Source organism: Plasmopara halstedii, assembly GCF_900000015.1.
Source record: "Plasmopara halstedii genome assembly, contig: Scaffold_292, whole genome shotgun sequence".
Classification (NCBI taxonomy): domain Eukaryota; phylum Oomycota; class Peronosporomycetes; order Peronosporales; family Peronosporaceae; genus Plasmopara; species Plasmopara halstedii.
Genome location: NW_020187213.1, coordinates 632150 through 651240, shown reverse-complemented (window position 1 = coordinate 651240; position 19091 = coordinate 632150). Strand labels below are relative to the sequence as shown.

The 19091-nt window shown below is 44.6% G+C and overlaps 1 protein-coding gene across 1 annotated transcript; it reads right to left on the bottom strand.

The window, feature by feature from the left end:
• Nucleotides 1-69: 69 nt before the first annotated feature.
• Nucleotides 70-1437, bottom strand: PHALS_05971 (uncharacterized protein; the record flags this gene model as incomplete). Its single annotated transcript, XM_024723302.1, has 1 exon — nt 70-1437. One exon carries the CDS (start codon nt 1435-1437, stop codon nt 70-72), a length of 1368 nt encoding a protein of 455 aa, XP_024574293.1.
• Nucleotides 1438-19091: the final 17654 nt, after the last annotated feature.

The following is a 19091-nucleotide window of genomic DNA, read 5'->3' as shown; positions in this document are numbered from 1 at the left end:
CGCTTGCAGATCGTCACGGAAACGCGACAAGGAACGGTACCCTTGATTTCACCCATTATCACAGCGTATCTATGTAGATGATTGCCGCTTAAGGAAGTCTAGTAGGGCAGCATTTACTTGGATAGACTGGTTCAACGCATGATGTAGGCCGCGGATAGCCTCGTTTGATTGCTCAAGCACTTGTTTCATATCTTCCACTGATTGGGCTATGTTGCGCTGCACGCTTTGAAATGTTTTTAGCGATTGTGACACTTCTTTGAGAATACCAATTGTGGGAGAAGGGAGATCTATCGAAGTGTTGACCTTTCTTCTCTTTGTTGGCCCATCAGTCATCGTTTCTAGTTCAGTGACTGGAAATTGGGTTTGAGAAACTGTTTGAGTAGGAATTGGATAAAGTGAAGGTTGAATTTGAGTGTTTTCATTAGAAGGGGGCACATACGGGCCAAGCTGTCCAGATCGCTGAGTATCTAACTCATTCATCAAATTTGGTGTTTCACCACCATTCATTTCTGTCAGCGCAATGTTCTCGTTATCTTCGTCCACACTTTGGCTGTGATGTGACACTTCATCGCCAAAGTACTCGGCTAGTAGGTCCCAATAGTGCGGATATATCACCAGTTTATTGCTGTCATGTGTAGCCTCTTCTTCTGCACGAATTTTCAGATATTGATCCTGTAAATATTTGAATTTGGAACGCAATTGCAACACCGTGACTGTCTCGTCATGCATTGCATTGAACTCATTTTCGATATTTTTCCAAAGCTCGCGATGCCGCGACTGCTCTACAGTCTCATCAAATTGTCGCCGATACTTTACAAGTCGTTGAATCAAAAGCGACTCAATAAGAATGTTTGTCCACATCATTCTACCTGCACTTTTAAGCATATTCGGATCAGGCAATCCCTTTTTGCTCATCGCGCGACAACGTACAAATTGTCTTTCCGGCAATGGTTCGTCTTGACTGGACAATAAATGACTTTTAACAACTTTCCCACTTCGTACCAAATCTCTGGCTCTGTAAACCAGGCGAAGATGTTTCTCTAACGATACGCCGTGGCGCTGCAGCACCAACGCCATCAGAGACTCAATTGAGGCTTTAGGGTTTGTCTGCACAGCCTGCACGAAGGCTGGTAGTCCCGCAATTTGCCGTGTAGAGAGACGACGCACCGAAGTGCAGCCCTCCGAGTGCGTCAGATTCAGCGATGCAATATACCATTTTCCATACGTTCTTCTGTCTGCCATGCGCTGCCGATAGATTTGGACGAAAAAGCCACATGGCGCCTCGGATGAACACGCCATCCGCCGATCCGATCCGCTAGCGCGCTCGACACAAACAGACTTGTGGTGTGCAAGCGCGTAATCCTGCACAGCGTGCGCACTTTCTGGCCCAGTATCAAAAGCCAGACCTTCCTCTAGTGGAGCTGCGGTGAGACTCATCGCTATGACACAAGAATGTGTCGCCAAGCGCGGGGTCAATCAAGCGCAATCAGAATCAAGATCAATCAGCGTCAAAACTGAATATTTAAGGCTAAGTTGGCAAACGATTACGCACTGAGTGTCGAACAGTCTAAAGTCAGTATAGAGTATTACGTTTCGGTACAAATATCTGGTCTGCACTCGATATTACATCAAGCTGTATTATGTAATAAAATGACACAGATATTCTTTCGGTCACTTTATATAAGCCAGATTAAATTGCCACTCTTGAAGTAAAAAAAGCCGAAAGTTTTATACGTATGAGGCACTACGTCCCGCATCCGAATGGGGCGTACAAATTCATCCTCTGTGCGTTAAAAAGCACAAACACACGGAGTCAATGCTCTCTGTGTGCCGGACACGCGGAATTCACGTTGCGTCTGTTGGCACTTGTCATCAATCTAACGATTGGGGTTCAATGAGACTGTATTCACTGTGAGGATGAAAATAATATGTTTAAATATCTGTGGAGGGGTATCGACATGTTAAAAAATGTGTTGTGTTGTTCTCGAGGAAATAAAGCGATGGGATACTCAGGGACCAAAAGCGGTTATCGTCCAGTCTGCCCCACTACGTTGACTCACAGCGATCGAGTGATCGCGTTTTGCGCTTCAGTAGCGGGATCCGCCGAGCGGAAGCCGTATTCTTCCGGAAGTCGAAAGGTCGGGGAACGGATGCGGTGTTCGCAAGGTTCGAGCTGGGATCACTTCGTGCGGGTGGCACACCTCCTCCTCGTCTTCCCATGCTAAGAAAGGTGTATCCGATTCGTAGTCGACTTCCTCTAAATCCTTGTCGAGGAAATCCGTCGCCCGGCGCGGGTGTGGCGTGTGGCGCTCAGTCGCCGAGGGGTTGGGATGTGCTTCCCATGAAGCCGCGGACGTACTGTCCGGAGATGTGCTGCACCACGTGCAGAAGAAGAAGAAAGGCTTTGTCTGCGGGCGCCCTCGGAAACAGCTACGCTGGGTATCTTTCGTGTCATAGAGACAGGGCTCGATGTGCGGATCATGTTCAAATATGTGTTTAAGGACGTTACATTATCTCAGACACGCGAGCCTCATATGAGGCGAACATTAAATGTGAACCGTGGGTATCCACAGTTTTGATGGGAGAGTGAAACGGGGGTTACACCCGCCCCTGTATAGAAGGGCGGCTCACACAAGATGGTGAGACTGTACAAAGGTGTGGATTTCACAAGTTGGAGTAATCACACAATGCTGTGGCCACACCGTTACAAGAAGCCACAACATGGCAGGACTGCCAGTACTCATGCATATTAATTAGGGTTTACTATATTAATAAGAACTACCTAAGATGTTAGATATAGGCGGTTCTGCCGCAAATAAAACAATCAAATACAGTTCCAATTTTGAACGGAAGAGCGTGATTACCTTTTTTAAGGTTTAAGATACTCTTGGAGGCAGCGAATCGCGATCTGCCGCCCTTGCACTGATTTGTAAAAAATGTAAGGTCGGTGCCTTTAGCTGAGCTACCTCTATGCAAAGAGCTCCGACAGCCTCGCTCTTTCGATAAATCAAAATAGTTTCCAAACGCATGAACAACAAACATCTGCCTCAGGTTGCATAGTACCAACGCTTACAAATTTATTACACTCTTTGTACGCGTGACATGAGTGGTTTACCATTGGCACATCTTAAATCATCAGTACATAGCGCTCATTGAAAAGCCCAGTTAAAGTTGCATATTTACCTTTGTAAATTCGATAGGATCAGGGATAAGCAGCTGAATGGTTGGAAGCCGTCATCGACCGCTTGGACGAGCTCTCAAATATTAAAAAGCGCTGGTGGGGCTCTGTAACAGAGTCACATATGGATGAAGTGATCACACATAGGTGAGAATTAAGAAAGATGGTTTGACCGCACAATGGTGTGGGCAACAAAAGACGGTGTAACCACACAATGGTATGGCAACACTCAAACAACAAGTCAATACGTGGCTACGACAGCCAGTACTTATTATGCTTTAATTAGGTCATACTATATAGATAAAAAATTGTATAGATTTAGATATAGGCGGCTTTGCCGCAGATAAAACCGAGAAGTACACTTTACATCTTAAGCGAAAGGATTAATGATCCTTGGTTCGAGGTTGTACTTACTTTTGGAGTAGGCGGAGTGCGATCCGCTACACTCGTTTTGGTTCTAAGTATAGAACGAAGGTTACCGACCCCTACTAAGCTTCCTCTAAGCGAAAGAGCTACAGCAGCCCCGCTGCAGACTCACCCGGGAGCGCCCCGAGTGGACACTGATGGGAAAACACATGACTTCTAAAATGAGAAGGGAAATTGAGCGTCCTAATCTTTGTGGACCCAAACAAATCAAATCTACTATCCAACAGATTCGAGCTGGCTCGAAAAGGATTCACAGTGCGTTGCGATTCAGGCAGGAAGTTGAGCGCAAAATGGCTTCGTAGTGCAATACATCAACGACGATACACCCCGATGTCGGATGATTTGAGACGGATGCCTTGCACCGCCTCGTCAAGTGTATCGGTGCAATCCAAAGTCTTGTCTACGGTTTAAGGGGCAGAATGGCGGACTAGGCTCAGAAATTTTGAGATCAAATCGCCTTTATTGATAGTAACGATTTCCTCCAGCGTGGAGAGTCTTAAAAAGCATGCTGGACACATCGAGACCTTCTGCGCCGACGCTGACACTTTCTAGAAAACGATAGTCGTCCTATTAATTGCGGAAAACAACTGCGGACCACAAGGACAGAATGAGCTGCTGGAATCAAAAGTTCAACACGTGCCAGTGGGTCAGTAAGAGATTTTATAGTTATTGAGCAGCTCGACGGTACAATCAGATGTTTCATCAGTGGTAGTATGATATACCTGCGACTTGCGTGGTCCTCTGGTATGTAAGAAGGGTCGGGCTCCTACGTAAAGTCGGACGACGAATCTCACGAGAGGAATCAAGTCCGAGTAGTCTACTGTTACAGACCTCGATTCTTTCGTACCTTCAGGGCGGCAAAATTATTATTGGGACCCAGCCGGAGAAGCGATTCTTGCTAAGAAAGGTTAGGCTTACAGCGAAGGGCTGTGAGCGTTGACAGCAATGCCTTGGGCTTTGTGAAGCCAGGATATATTTAGTAAACCTAGGAGATTCGTGCTCGTACATGCGATGCACGACTCTCAAAGCTATCAACAGTACGCGGAGGCATTGATGATGCCAAACCATGATTCGCTATTCGAGAGTTTTGCCGCGGGGGCACTGATAGAAGTGTCGAAGGTTGTGCCGGACCTTCAACTGAAATTGAAAAACTTTGACAACGAAGAACGTTGGCTAGCGTTGAACCTTAGTGTGATATACGTACCAGACGGGTTCCAACAGCCGTCAGGGGACGTCCTTCTCCCCTATCAAGATTCAGGAATATCGATCGACCGAATCAAGCACACCATACTGTGTACATTTGACAATGACCATATTCTTGCGGGATCGTCGGAAAGGCCTTGCTTTTAATAAAGCAATCCGAAAGCGGAATTCGTCGGCACAAAAGGCACACTTGCCTATATTGATGATAACTTATTTAAGCGCACATACACCTAAGCACCGCTCGCAAAGCAATCATGTTAGCATGCACTATTCGCCACTTGCCAAATGACTTTCTGGCAGAGAACGTCCGCACCGAGTGTGGAGATTTGCTGTCGTTCACGAGACCCGCTGCGTACATCGCACAAACGAAAGCTTTAAAGATATTACACTGCCCACTTTATAAATCCATTGACGTACAGCGTACGCTGTAGGTACCGAACTATAAATTAGCATCTGTATTGTGCCATATGACAATTCATTGACCGGGGCGACACAAGAGTGCGTCTACCACCGCATTGCTCTAATCGCTTTGAATCTTATGTCAAATATATTTCTCGGCATAGAAAAAACCATTTGCCATTTTCTGCGTGTTGTAGTGACACCTTTGCTATGCGCAACAACGCATGATATGTATACATCACTGATGTCTTCCAGCTAAGCAGGCGTACCTTAACCTTGATGGGGGCGTACTTAATTCTAAATAGCTCTTTGTCATGAATGAGATAATTCTTCTGGCAGCTTTTCAGCTGGCGCGGCGTAGGCTGTAATGGGCCAGGTCCCATTACGCGTGTTGTGTGGACCATATATTTTGTGTATCCATCATTAATTGTATTCCCTTTCAATTCTGTTGTATCAGAGCTGGAGGCACTTCAAGATTAGGAAAGCTAAAAGCCTATTGGCGAAAACGATAAATGTCTCTTCACCTTACCTCCCTCTTCGTTAATCAATGGCCTGCTGGAAGCGAGCAATACGCGGTGAGGCGTGTCGGCTTACATAAGCCTTCTTAAGAAAGTGTGTGTACACCGTTCAGCAATTTTTGTTGCACTTGGTGGCACTGGTAGTCATTCAACACCAACTTTTTTTTTTGATTAATCGATGGATAATGTGGACACCACAGGCGGTGGTCGCCCTCGGATCAACAGCATGGGAAATTCCTTCCTGACTTACTCACAATAGGAGTGTGCTGTGAAGCTGCGAGCTATATAATTTTAATTGGAGATCACGCGGTCTACGATGTGCTTGAATTGGATCAAGAAGAGATAACTCCACGCTTGGCAAAAATTCACTGCGTATCAGCAAGGATTATAGTTTTTTGCAGAATATACCGATGCCAGCTCCGTCTTCTCCTCCACAAGTGGTGGTGACATTGTCTGTACACACGAAGCGCCCCGTAGAAATCAAGATTTTACGGGAACAAAGATGAAAAATCTTGCGTTCTGGCAGCGAGAATTGGACATCGCTATCACGAATGCTCGAATTAATGATGTCCGTAGTCAGGCGGCATTTGCCGTGTTTCATTTGGATGACCGTGCAAAGGATGGGTGATGACACTGAAAGCTAACCGCCCTGACTACTTTCCCAAAAAGCATAACTTGAAAAGGCATGGAATTTATGCTGCTTCCACCGGATGTGGCGTTTTGACAACGGTCGGAGTCGTTGTCATTCCGTCACATTGCACGACTATGTTCAGAAGATCCGTGCGCTTCGTACCTGCATGACAAGTGAACTACTACCAGAGGCAGTGATGGTCACCGTGTTTCTTGGGGGTTTAACTTATTGTCCTCATGAGACTGAAGTCTTCCGCCAGAGCGTGACGTCTCTGGAAGATGTAATTATGATTGCACTGTGTGAGGACTACTGTCAGCGTCAAGCATGTGGTTAATCGGATAACCCGATTGAAGCAGTGACTGATGCTACCAGAAATTCGAAGCCAATAGATTGTAGCGCGGTTACTGTCCGTAGGCGGCAAGTTCGCAGTTATGGGTGTGAACAATTCGGCACATCCGCCGTGATTGTCCACGTGAGAAACGAACTTCTCGTATTGGTCTCGAGTAACGTGGCACCAATACCGCGAGGCTTTCGAAAACCACCGGAACCCAGTAGATGCAGGGCGGTCTACTGAGGCAGTAATAACTCTAGGGTGTGTGTTGTTAGAACAACTTGTGAGGGTTTATCCCTCAAAGGATCAGTCTTTTTCGCTGACGACACGAGGTAGAGTGGTCTCCTCGCGGTCTTGGCGAGTGTGAATGGTTACGGTCATACGTTGATTTTCTTGATTGACTCCAGTGCGTCGCGTTACTACGCACGAAAGCAAAGTGTTGCTGAAAACGATTCAGTGCCTTCGGATGCACTAGATAAATGCAGTGTCTTTCTCTCAGTGATGTTGGCCGCTGATGCGGCGGTCGCCGCTAAGAGAATTTTGGTTGATCTATAACGAAATTCTTAAGACTTCTACTTGAGAGAAATCACAGTCCTCGAGAGGGAGAAACGGTATGACTTGATTTCAGCTAAACCGTGGCTAATATAGCACGAGCGATTGATCGATTGGCGATCGAAAACGATCGAGAGTAGCTTTCCCGATGTAGGTGTTTTTTTCGGAGTAATGAACCCACTTTAACCATGTGCCAGAAGTAGCGACTAAGCGCTAGACAGTCGTATGCGGATGGAGCACACTCTATCGGTATATATCATGCAGTTGACATTCCCCAGGTTAAAGAAGATACGGAGTCATATGGAGAGTTCGCGGGTGGTCACTCAGGAAGTGTGTCGATAGGTCAATTGGAGCCCGAAACTGGCCACTAGAAAACGGATGAATTGTTGGTGGGCATAGTAATTTGCCCGACGGGAATAATTTATGAGGGAGAGATGTCTATTGTTGACCCCCACAAGACAGAAGAATGTTGTCGACATGACTGCAGCTATATATGCCAATACTACCACTAATACAAGGTTGAGTCGGATTGTGGGTTAGTGGGTACAACTGACAACAAATGTGACCATCCCACCCGATGTGGTTTTAAGCACACACATGCGAAGGATTTAACGGAATTTGTTGATCGCGGTGTTGATATTCGCGTTCTAGTTGCGGTCGAGTCCGTGAGTGAGTTAGTCCAGCGTTCTACTCTCTATGATGAGTCTGTAGCATGCAAATATACCGGTCCACGTATTTTGGATGCAACGGCTGATTGTGAAGCCACCAGAGCACATGTTCTTTTGCACCGTTGCCGGCGATGGAAGAGTCGGTGCAGATCGAGGAGGCCATTTACGTTGGTTTTCTACACGACATAAGTGTGATGATATTGAGAAGGTTGTTTTGCTACGGTCGATGGTCAACCAAACGAAACAACGCTCATTATCAGTTATTAATGATTTGAGTTTCTAAAAACAAGTGAATAATAATGATCTGTTAAATCCTTTAAAATATCCGATACTCTGCGAGACTCCACATGCCGTCGAGAGTTTATGGAATACAAGGATGACTTCCTTAGTGTGAACCTGCCCTCTGGCCTTCACCCAAACGTGAAGTTCAACACGAAATCGGTCGTGAATCTTGTTCAAGCATGCAATGCCTAGACAGTGACCACTGCCACGTGAACAAAAGTGGGTACATCGATGAGTTCTTTGCTCAAAGCAAGCTGCTGGTCTGGGGAGGAAGAGTAAGTCCCCACACAGCACACCAACGTTACCGCTGTAACAAGTGGGGAGATATCACTAGCTATGAGGAAATTAAAGTTGAACCCAAGAGGTGGACACGAAATGGCAAATGGCGTATCATTGACGCTTATAACAAGCTGAATGCGCGGGTAAGTTCCGCGCAATCGTCGATTCCACGTAAGGCTGTCATCATTCACCGTATGGCAAGCTGCTTTATCGATGCGAGCGGCTGCTCAACTGCGTCGCAATGCCTTTATTCAAGGCTTGATGTAATACAGCACTGTCCCACTGGACATGTTATAGAAGTGGTGCCAACAGACAGGAACCTATGAGGCTCATAGCACCATTTTAGTTGGTTACCTTGGAAGCGGAGAGAAATACCACTCGGCGAGCTTTATGTGCTGGAGGCCTGTGGGTTGCAAACTCCCGCTTCGACAAAAAATGACAGTGGATTGAATAATTGCCGCATACGGCGGCATCATAAGCCAGCCTGTCAACTCCAGTAGAGCGCTGGTGATTTATCGGTATGGACTCTATTTCCAGTCCCGAAAAAAATGTTTTGTCATACTGTTTGGTGGATTATTGTGGCCGTTTGTGTATAAATGGTCCATTTGATTGCAGTCAGCGATTATGTTGCCGGTGACGGTTCAAACAAGCTTTCTTTTGAAAGGTTATCCCTACGAAGGTTGTCGGTAGTCACTGTACCGTGCAGAAAGATCTACGCCTTCCAGTAAAGTTTTGGAAAACACTCTTCAGTACTCGGCATTAGATTAAATATTCCAGCTGTTGACCAAACCAAAACATAAGGTCAGACAGATTGTGTAAAACGTGTTGTGGTGATATTTTCCGGAGCGCTTGTGTGCTGAGACCGTGGTGCTAGAGCGTTTTGTTCCCGGTCATTGATTTTACTTTGAACAATGCAGTACATAAGTCAACAGACAATATTATATCATATATAAATAATTTAGTGACCCCTCAGGGGCCAAAACCACGACACAAAGTGGCCCCAGCGGTAGTGGTAGGGATGTCGATCAAATTCGAACTGTTGACAAATTCCCTACTTTGTTTCGTAGCAAAAGCAGTGAGTTTAGCATCATGCGCTGGCTGAACGGCGTCTCAAAAGAAAACGCCAATTCCAGAGGCAAGCGGAATTCTTACAAATGTTGTTAAGGCCAAATATCTCACCGAGCTCAATTAGATGTACCTACACATTCTGTATCTGCGGTCTATAAGTGACCTCGCTAAATCGAATCTATCGCGAAAAATGTCTTCTATTGACTTACCGAATCTAAATATAACGATTCTGCTCTGACGATCCAATTAGACGTGCGGAACTCTGTTACAGACAAGGCAACGTCTCAACCATTCCCTCTAGCTGAGCTTCACTCTGCATAAAGCGACGATGCAATTATAAACGACGTGAGTTGCATTAAGCGTGTTAGTGGCAACGACAAAATTCAGTAACAATATCCAAACTGTGGTTAGTCTCAGCCTCGTATGGGTGTCGTAGCTTTCGGGGAGAGTCATTACATCTCTACAGCCGAGAGAGCTCACGAGAGCCTCCCATAGAGGGTCAGCCTTCGCCGGACTGTGAGGAGCAGATGGATACCACTTTTACCGTGAAAGTTTGGTGTACTGGTATTTAAACCAGGGCTGTTACCAATATCGGGTGAAGGCGAAGTGGAAGACATACCTTCAGTCAGGTAACTTGATATAGAATTAGGCTTCACTCGGAAAAATTTCTCAGTGCCGTGGTCGCTTACGACCTGACGCACCTTTGTCCTTTGTTTTCCTTTGAGAATAGACAGGTTCGCCTACCGCAGCGTGCTTCCCACCAGTGGGAGTCGACCAAATTTGTGCTGATTGATAGGCTTGTTCAGAAGCTGTTACAGCCTCATTATTAAAATATAAGGGGTTGTAAAGAGCAAGAGCACAAGGTAATGATTTGTCGCCTTGACGTTCGCGTTGTGCTTTGAACGAGGCAGAGGCATGCGTTAAATGACGCTTTTGTCGTACGTACAATTCATTGAAGCCGGCTTGTATAGCCTGAAGATTGGTGAGGCGACGTGTTTACCTTACCCATGGCGCAATACGAGAGCGCTCGTGGAGCGCCCTCCTCTCACTTGTTCTGCTACGAGTGTGAGGTGAAGGTCCACACGCACAGACATGTAGTAGATCCGTACCAGCGTGGCGACGCTTACAATTGTAATCGCGGCATTCTTTGGTATGACACTTGCACTTGAAGTCGACCAAGCTTGTCCCTATGAGCCTGGTGAAACTTTATACAAACAGACCGGACATCGTTGCGATCTCCACGGTCAGAAGTTGGAATATTAGAAAGCGGCATGGCTGTGTTATATCGGGTATGGCGGGTGTGTTTGTTTGATAATCGAAGACTTACTGAAATATTCCATGTCGCAGAGCATCCCGGCATCTTCATAGAGATCAATAAGTGCGTCGGTCACGGAGACCACGCTTTTGGCAAGGAGGTCATTTCAATTTGGGCACGAAGATGGGCTTCCCAGGTAAGCACGCTAAAAATGAAGTCACGGTAACTTGCAAAATGTAGAGTGGGCCTCATGCGCCCTTTAATCTTGGATCACTCAATTTTGCGCTTTTTTTAAGGCAACATAAGTGTAAACACCAGTTTGGTAGACGTTTTAGTGAGAGAAATTGTAACTGGGGACATATGGATCTTTTGCGTACTTGCTTATTTCGTATTTGGTACAATAAGATTCATACCACCACGTTTCAAATGTATGGCATTTAACTTATATACGGTATAATTGTGAAAATTCACACGCACCGGAGTATCTGCATTCACGAAGGTTACGGAAACCCGGAAGGAGGGTTTCGAGACACATAAAACCATCTAGCCGCACGTCAGAAAATAAGGTTACTTTCCTTATAAAATACTATTGGTCGCAAGTTTCCGATTTACACTAAATAGAACTTGTCCAAAACATATTTGTCCCTGTGAAACATCAGAGCGTTAGGTATCTTATAAGCTCACGGCTCCGATTCTTGTTCGGGTACGCGAACCCGAAGTCTTTGAGTATGCTGACGCAGAATCTGCGCGTCATATCTCCCGCCTTGTAAAATCACGTTGCACTGACAATATTGGAAGCATATATGACGACCGAAGATATTATTTCCTTTTCCGGTACCTAACGTACCAACTCAAGAACTTCACCGTGTTGCAGTTTATTGCAGGCTCGCTAGTTTAGCTCCTCAAGATCAGCTGCAGATTCTATTTGGAGTATTGTGGTCTGTCTGGACAGCCCAGATATTTCTATTTGCGAGTGTATTAAACTGCTTGCTCAATCGCGTGGACATTTACTGCAATGTACAGCGCGTATCGCTGACCAGCATCACCGTTACATCAAACAAGAGGGATCTATGTTTAACAACATCAGGCTCTGACCCTTCTTTACTCCACAACTTTCGCTCGCCTGTCTCTCATAGTTATACTCTGGAGACACTGGTATTTTTTCGCTTCAACACACAGTTGCCCGAATTCGTCCTATTGCAACTAATCTTTATAGCCTATATATACAGCTAAGAAATATTTTATTCTTTAGAACTCTGTGGATACCGCGACATACGGTTGATCATTCTTAACTCATGGAAATTACGCCTTGGAGTCCGCAATTTTTGATCGATTCCTTTTGTCTCATCCTAAGGCTACAGCTTGCTGCCACGTCAGTCTTCCGAGATCAGCTCAGTACGTTGGACAGACCGTTTCCTGCGCCAAATACAGTGCAGCTTCATACCCGTACCATCAGTACTTCTGCTTCCTACAAGTGGTAATATACATGACGCGCCGAAGCCCCTCTAGGGATCCAGTGCGCGATGCCCACCAATTTTGACTTCTATTCAATCCCACCACATATGAAGTAACAAACATAAAATACCCAGCATAAAACTTGATCTGGAATTGAGGTCTAAATCTCATACTACATCATTGGATTTCACTTTATCAGGCTTCTCACATCGCACGGGTTGGTTTAATAGAGTCATCGACACTATATCTAATATAACCATTTAAATAATACCGATATTGTATCTAAAATGTGCAGTCTTTGATGTCACAGCGTACTGAATTTACATTTAACAGTCAAGCACAACGCTTGTCAAAATCGATCAGGTCTTATCTTGGCATCACAAAGTCAGGACGCTGACGCTTACTGCTAGAAATTCGAACATGTGACCTTTATATTAATAATTCAGACTTGGTCTCATTAACCTCGACATCTACTTAAAGCAAAAAAACTATTTCTTTCACACACGTCACATTTGAAATCGATTACCTCCGGAAGGTGATATTAAATTGAACCTATGAGGTGGAGGTACCTCACACCTTCAACCCAGAAAAGTGACACATGGATGCAAGTTTGTTATACCACAAATGTAGCACCTCGAAATACCACAATGATTCTCATCAGCTCAAAAATTTCACCTTATCTTCTCGGCTTGCCTGATACCATCAGCTCTGGCGCGCTCGCAGAGTCATCACATTTCACATCCCAACCTGCTTGCGTGACACGGAGGTTGTACTCCGCCTAGGATGGATGCAAACGGTGTCATTGCCAGCGCACCTGTACGATGAATGACCTTCCGTAACGATGATCACTAAAATTAATTTTGCATGAGAGCAGCCACCAGCCGTCAATCTAGATGACAGATCTAATCCGCAATAAATTTTCTGAAAATTTCTGTCTTCGATAAAATTCTCGATTGCACACAGTGCGCTTAATTAGGCAGCGCAAACACATATGACACCGGACACTAAAGCAATTCTTATGCCAAAAACAAATTTACTACAGTGGTACATCCGAATAGTACCCATTTTCGCGCGCGCGGTTTCTCATTCGGAAGACAGACGATTTTTGTTGTTGATTCGTTTGGAGCAGTCCTACAAACATAAGCCCGAAGAGCTGTAGTGAATGAGATGTGATGTAATCTCATATGCCTCGGTAAAAGTCGCAACAACTTTCGCGCTTGCAAACGAACAATATCTGCTCACTTAAATCAGGTCCAGTATAATTTGAGTGTGTTGTACTATGTCGCGCTCGGCGCGGTGTGCGGTTCTCGGTTGCCGATTCCTTGAAGCCACGGACGTAGTGTCCGGAGTTGCACACGTGAAGGAGACAGGGAAGGTCCTTGCCCGCGGGTGCTTTTAGAATCAGCGATGCTAGGTGTGTTTCGTGTCATAGACACAAGACTCATCAAGCAGAATATTCGTGAAGCTCCTGGGAACGTCAAGGTGTCTTAGACACGCAAGCCTCGTACCAGGCGACAGTTAAATGTGAATTGCTGGTATACACAATTTTGATGGAAGAGAGTGTAACGGGATTACATATGAAGGGGTGAGTTACACAAGATCTGGATTTGAAATACCAAAATTTGGTGCCAAACGAGGATTTATTTCGTACCTTTTATGACCGCCTCTTCTAGTGCGTCCAAATACAATGCTATTCTTCTGAAGTGATTGGTGAGGAGTGGTGCCTTATCGAAAAGTTTGCACTGTAATTTGCGAAAGTACTTGGCCAGGGCAAGCCATTTTCTCAAATTTGTTTGACTGACTCAACTAAAATGGCTATTATGATAGCGAAATTTTTGGACAGGCTCAGCTTTTTCACAAGGCAACCCGAAAACGTACTTTTACGTACCAAAAACACACTGTTCTTAGTTAGTAGAAGTCTAAAGCGCATACACTCAAGCACCGCTCGCAAATTTTCAATACGGTCCCCCCAGTTGACTTCCCGTGCTGTTTGACTATGGACGAATATATCGTCGAAAAAGGTTTGTATGGCCAAGATGTAGCCTGAACAGCTGTCTTACCAATTGATTGAACATCGCTAGTGCATAAGACTGTCTTTGAGGCACATTCAGTCGCCACCAGAGCTTTCCGCCCCGGGTAGTCACCGCGGTGAAAGGGATATCGAAGGTACTCACTAGCAGATGATAAAACTTTTCAACTTTACTGAGAACATTAAGGAAAGTCTAGACAATTTTGCGGTTTCGCAACGAATTCTACAGCATCTTTACCGTAATGATGTACATATTTGGTAGCATAGGCGCACACGATTAACAACTCGCTGTTAGCTATTCCAACACAGAAAGTCCGCGCCGAGTTTAAGGATTATCTTATATTACTATCCACGTGGTGCTTCTATGAATGATAAGTCATTGGCGTCACATCTTCCCTCGGTAAGGTCTTTTGCGTCGAGTTATGATTCGTTCCAGGAACCAAGCCGATTCCATGACGTATTTTTCCATTCAAGGACAACCCGACTGGTAAATCTTTTGCCATCGCGTCATGCCATTTCTTCAACAACAGAAAGATAGGATCCGAACAATTCTCGAGGAAATCTGTATAACCCCACGCACTTAGTTAACTCAATAACAATAAATAGACGACAAACGTCGTTCTTAGTTCCTTGTCCGAAACTATCCATACCATTTCAATGACTTCACTGTCCTTCACTTCCTTGTGAATATCCCCGAGGGATAATTTGTAACTGGGTTTTAAATGCCTTGGTATGAAGGAGGTGGGTCACACCGGATTGTGAGATCACACAATGGTGTGTATTAGGAAGATGATTTGACCACATAATGTTGTGGCTACACTTAAATGACATGTTAGTACGCGGCTGGAACATTTTATTTGGTTTTTCTATATAGATGAAAAAACCATAGATATAGAAACAGACGGCTTTGCCGCAAATAAACCGAGAAATAAAGTTTATTTTAAACGAAAGAAATAATTAGCCGTGGGTTGAGGTTGTAGTTACTCTTAGTGCAATTGAATTGCGATCCGCTACACTCGTACTCGTTCAAAGTATAGAACGAAGGCCACCAACCTTTACCAAGCTTCCCCAAAGCGAAAGTGCTACGACGGCCCCGCTGCTAAAACAACCCCCTTTATGTTTGTGAGAGAGCCACCAGTGCAAAGTGTCTAAGGTTTTGGTGAGTCTTTATGTTCAAGTTGAGGGCTTTGACTGCGTGAGGCGTTGTCTTGTGCTATACCTGTATTTTGAGGGTGCTTTAACCTAGATTTGAGCCATTAATCAATTGAGGTGTCAGAAAGGTTTCGTGTCATGCACTTTATAATGATGTGGCCTTGAAAAACCATTAAACCATGACAGAAGCGCTAATGATTTGTCCTTATTGGCTAACAAAAGTTTGCCAAGTCTAAAAACAAAGCTTGGCTAGCAGAAGCTACAGTGATCCACGGTCTCAGTGTGAGAAAGAATAAGAGATCATGTACCGTTTTCTCTAGAGAATATTCGATCTGTCAAAGATGAGCGACGGTACGTTTTGGTGGCATGACGATTTATTTAGCGGGATTGTTAATCAAAGCTGTGACCTCTGCTCGAGCCAATGAAGACTACAAGTGCCTATGGTCGCGGTTGTCTGTTTCAGAGCGGTGAAGATAGGAAACACTGATTTGCAAATAATAGAACCGGGTCCCAAAGTTGTTTAGAGTAGCTTATGATTGTCACTATATAACAATTCTTCTCAATCAGCTGTCCCGTCAAGCGCCAAAGTCACGGAACAGTGAACCTCGACGACTACGTGGCTAGGTATATTACACACGCGTAAACGAATGACTGGATAGAAATCAAGCTGTTCTAAGACCTCCCTCATTATCTCTGACAAGAGCTCCAATGCGCTCGAAGACTAGTTTTCAAGGGATGTCCATCAAGCATTGCAGGATGGTGAAGTCACCAAATTGGTGAGGTTATTGCGGCAGGGAAAGCTGAGTGCGTCGTCTAACGTGAGTCAGTTTATACATTGATGCCATTTAGTAAGCATTAAGCAGGCGAATAGCTACAGATCCTCTCCATTTCTGCTCACCGAATGTAATGACATGATGACAAGAGATATTCCACGTGTTTTCCTCCCAGATCAAGGAGTATGTCATGAAATCAGCTTGCACTCGGAGCCGAAAACTGCGATCACGGTTATATTTTTTTACTGAGGAAACAGTGTGGCGCATACCAGCTTTCTTCTATGCGTAGATTGTAGCGGATTTATGAGACAAAGTAAATCGTTGCACTCAGCACAAATTTTCTGTGTCAAAAGATTAAACGGCAGTTACAAATTATACAGGCGTGGCAAAGGCCGATTGCAGCTATGACTCCGAAGCAAACAAAATTATAGACAAAATGTACTGCACAACAACATCGTCGGGTGTACCTTCAGCCGCACCCTTAGCCTAATTGATTCTTGTTTTTAACTGCTAATAAGAAACCAAAGTATTGCTCTTACTGCGGTGCGGAATCCGGGCGAGATACGCTGAAAGTGGCTTGTTATGCCACCAAAACTATTTAATGCTTCGACAATGTTCAATTTGTCCGGTGAACATCTACATTGTGGATATACACACGCCCATTTCGATCATATAATCGTGTAAATCGTGTGGAACATTACGAGTGGGTGTGGGTAGCCAGATTAATACTTGCAAGCTATGCCTGAGTGCATGTCTCTAATCCGCTATTCGGCAAAAGAGGCAATTATGTTGTTAGTACCAATGCAATCCTCATTTTGGGTTGCCTAGGTGGGAAGCATAGCTTACGCACTGAATCTGCAAAATTCAAGAGCAGTTTCGACGGCCCAGTGCTTATGACCTAACCAGACTCCAGGAAGAGGTTTGACTCGGTCGGCTCCTTGCTTAAATTCTATGCAATTTATACTGACATGTCACCGCCCCCCCACCTATCTCCTTAAAAATGACAAATGGTATCGGGTGCGGCGGAAAGAAGAGGTGATATCAAAGGCTATCAGAAAAATTACAATAGTTTCCCGATTCCAGCTCTTTTGAATCCTGATTGACCATGTCAAGCAGCATGTGATGCTTCAGCTTTAGCCGCAGTCAGTGCTTTACTCCGAGACGAAGCTGATGACAAAAACGAGTGATTGCTTTTAAGACTTGACAACTGAAGCGGTAATGAGAATTAATCTGTCCACGGCAAAGAGCTATATGCAATAAAATATACCCTTGCGTACACTTACTGTACTTTTAGCCGTCGTAATCGACACATATCAGGCATCGTCGCCACATTTCATATCGGGAATGACAAGACATTAATCCTTTTCTGCCAGTATACCTTCGAGGTATTATATAAGCTGTGTCGGCTTGATATGGTGGTGAATACACTTTCAAGTCGTGCCATTATGAACTATCGCATGTCACTGCGGTGATATTTTACATTGATTGAAGAGATACGTATAGCGTATGGGGCAGGATAAAATGTGTCACATTGTTGTAAACTTAAGAAATCAAGGCTCATCTGATATATATACCATTTTATCAAAGCATTCAATTGCGCAATTGCAATGTTAATTGATATTTGTGTGTGTGTGATGGCTATAGTACTACCCCACTTATCATTTAAGGTGTTGTGGTATTGACGATCTCAGGTAAAAATACCGTGTGAGGTTTTTTGGTGGTTGATGGACTGCTAGCACTCAACCGGAATTAGTAGGCTGCCGCATGCGGAGACGTTGACAATTTGGATTGTGTGCACAAACGTGTTTATCCACTTGTTTATTTGGACAACCAGGACATAGCGTTCGCTGAGCAGTACGTACTTTCTTTTCCGAGGTAGTATGTACTTGAGGTCTTCAAAAATACGCATCTGGTAATGCTAGTATTGTGGCCGTTGTGGGTCATTTGAGCAAGATGGCTCAGCTCGCCTCTATCAGCAATATCATGATTAAAAGAAATACATCCGAGCTGTTACTTGACAATGTGTTTTGCAAACACAGCTTGCCAGTAGTCATTGTATCATATTGAGACTCATTCTCTACAGCGCAGTTTTGGCGAGTATAATTATAAAGCTTGGCACTAGAATTGACATGTCAATCGCCGACATTTCTAATACAATCGAACAGACGAATGCGTGATGGCGAGGTGGGGAGTATCTTCCGAATCACTTGCGCGGAGATTCCACGGTTTCCTCTTACCTGTTTAATCTGGGTAGAAGAGTGCAGCGCATATCGCTGCAGACTTTACTTCAATTTTCACCTTTCATCGAAAATGAACCAAAGCCCCACGAAGTGGCGACAGCATTTTTTGGGAAGGTTGTTGATTCGTGGCCTGCAAATCTCATCTCGGCTAGCTTTTCTATCTCCAAAATCAAGTGTTTTTTTTAATAATATTTAGCATCATTAATCGAGTGCGCTACGCTATGGCCGAGAGTCAGAATTCTCAGAAACAACAGAGGCGGGAAATACACTCGAATACGTAATGAGTATAACACGCAGTTAATAATCTACAGATGTAGTTTATGTGATATTTAAGACTAAGTTGCGACCGCGCTATAGCTAACCGCTAAAGGCGTAGCAAATATGGAATTAACCAATATGGCAATGAGTAAAACATTTAACATACCTAAGCAAATGTGAAAACATCGCGTGTTCACCACGTTCCGCGATATATCGGATGCAAAGAGCTATGTTGCACACGGAGCATAATCTCCACCATTTTCTGTCACTGAACTACCTCTCACTTCAAAACAGTGACGCACAAGAGTGCCTTTAGCAATGCAATGCGATGGCAAGACTCTTAGCCCAGATCCTTTCTCTAATCCATCTCATTCCTGAGCTCACTACAAAGTCA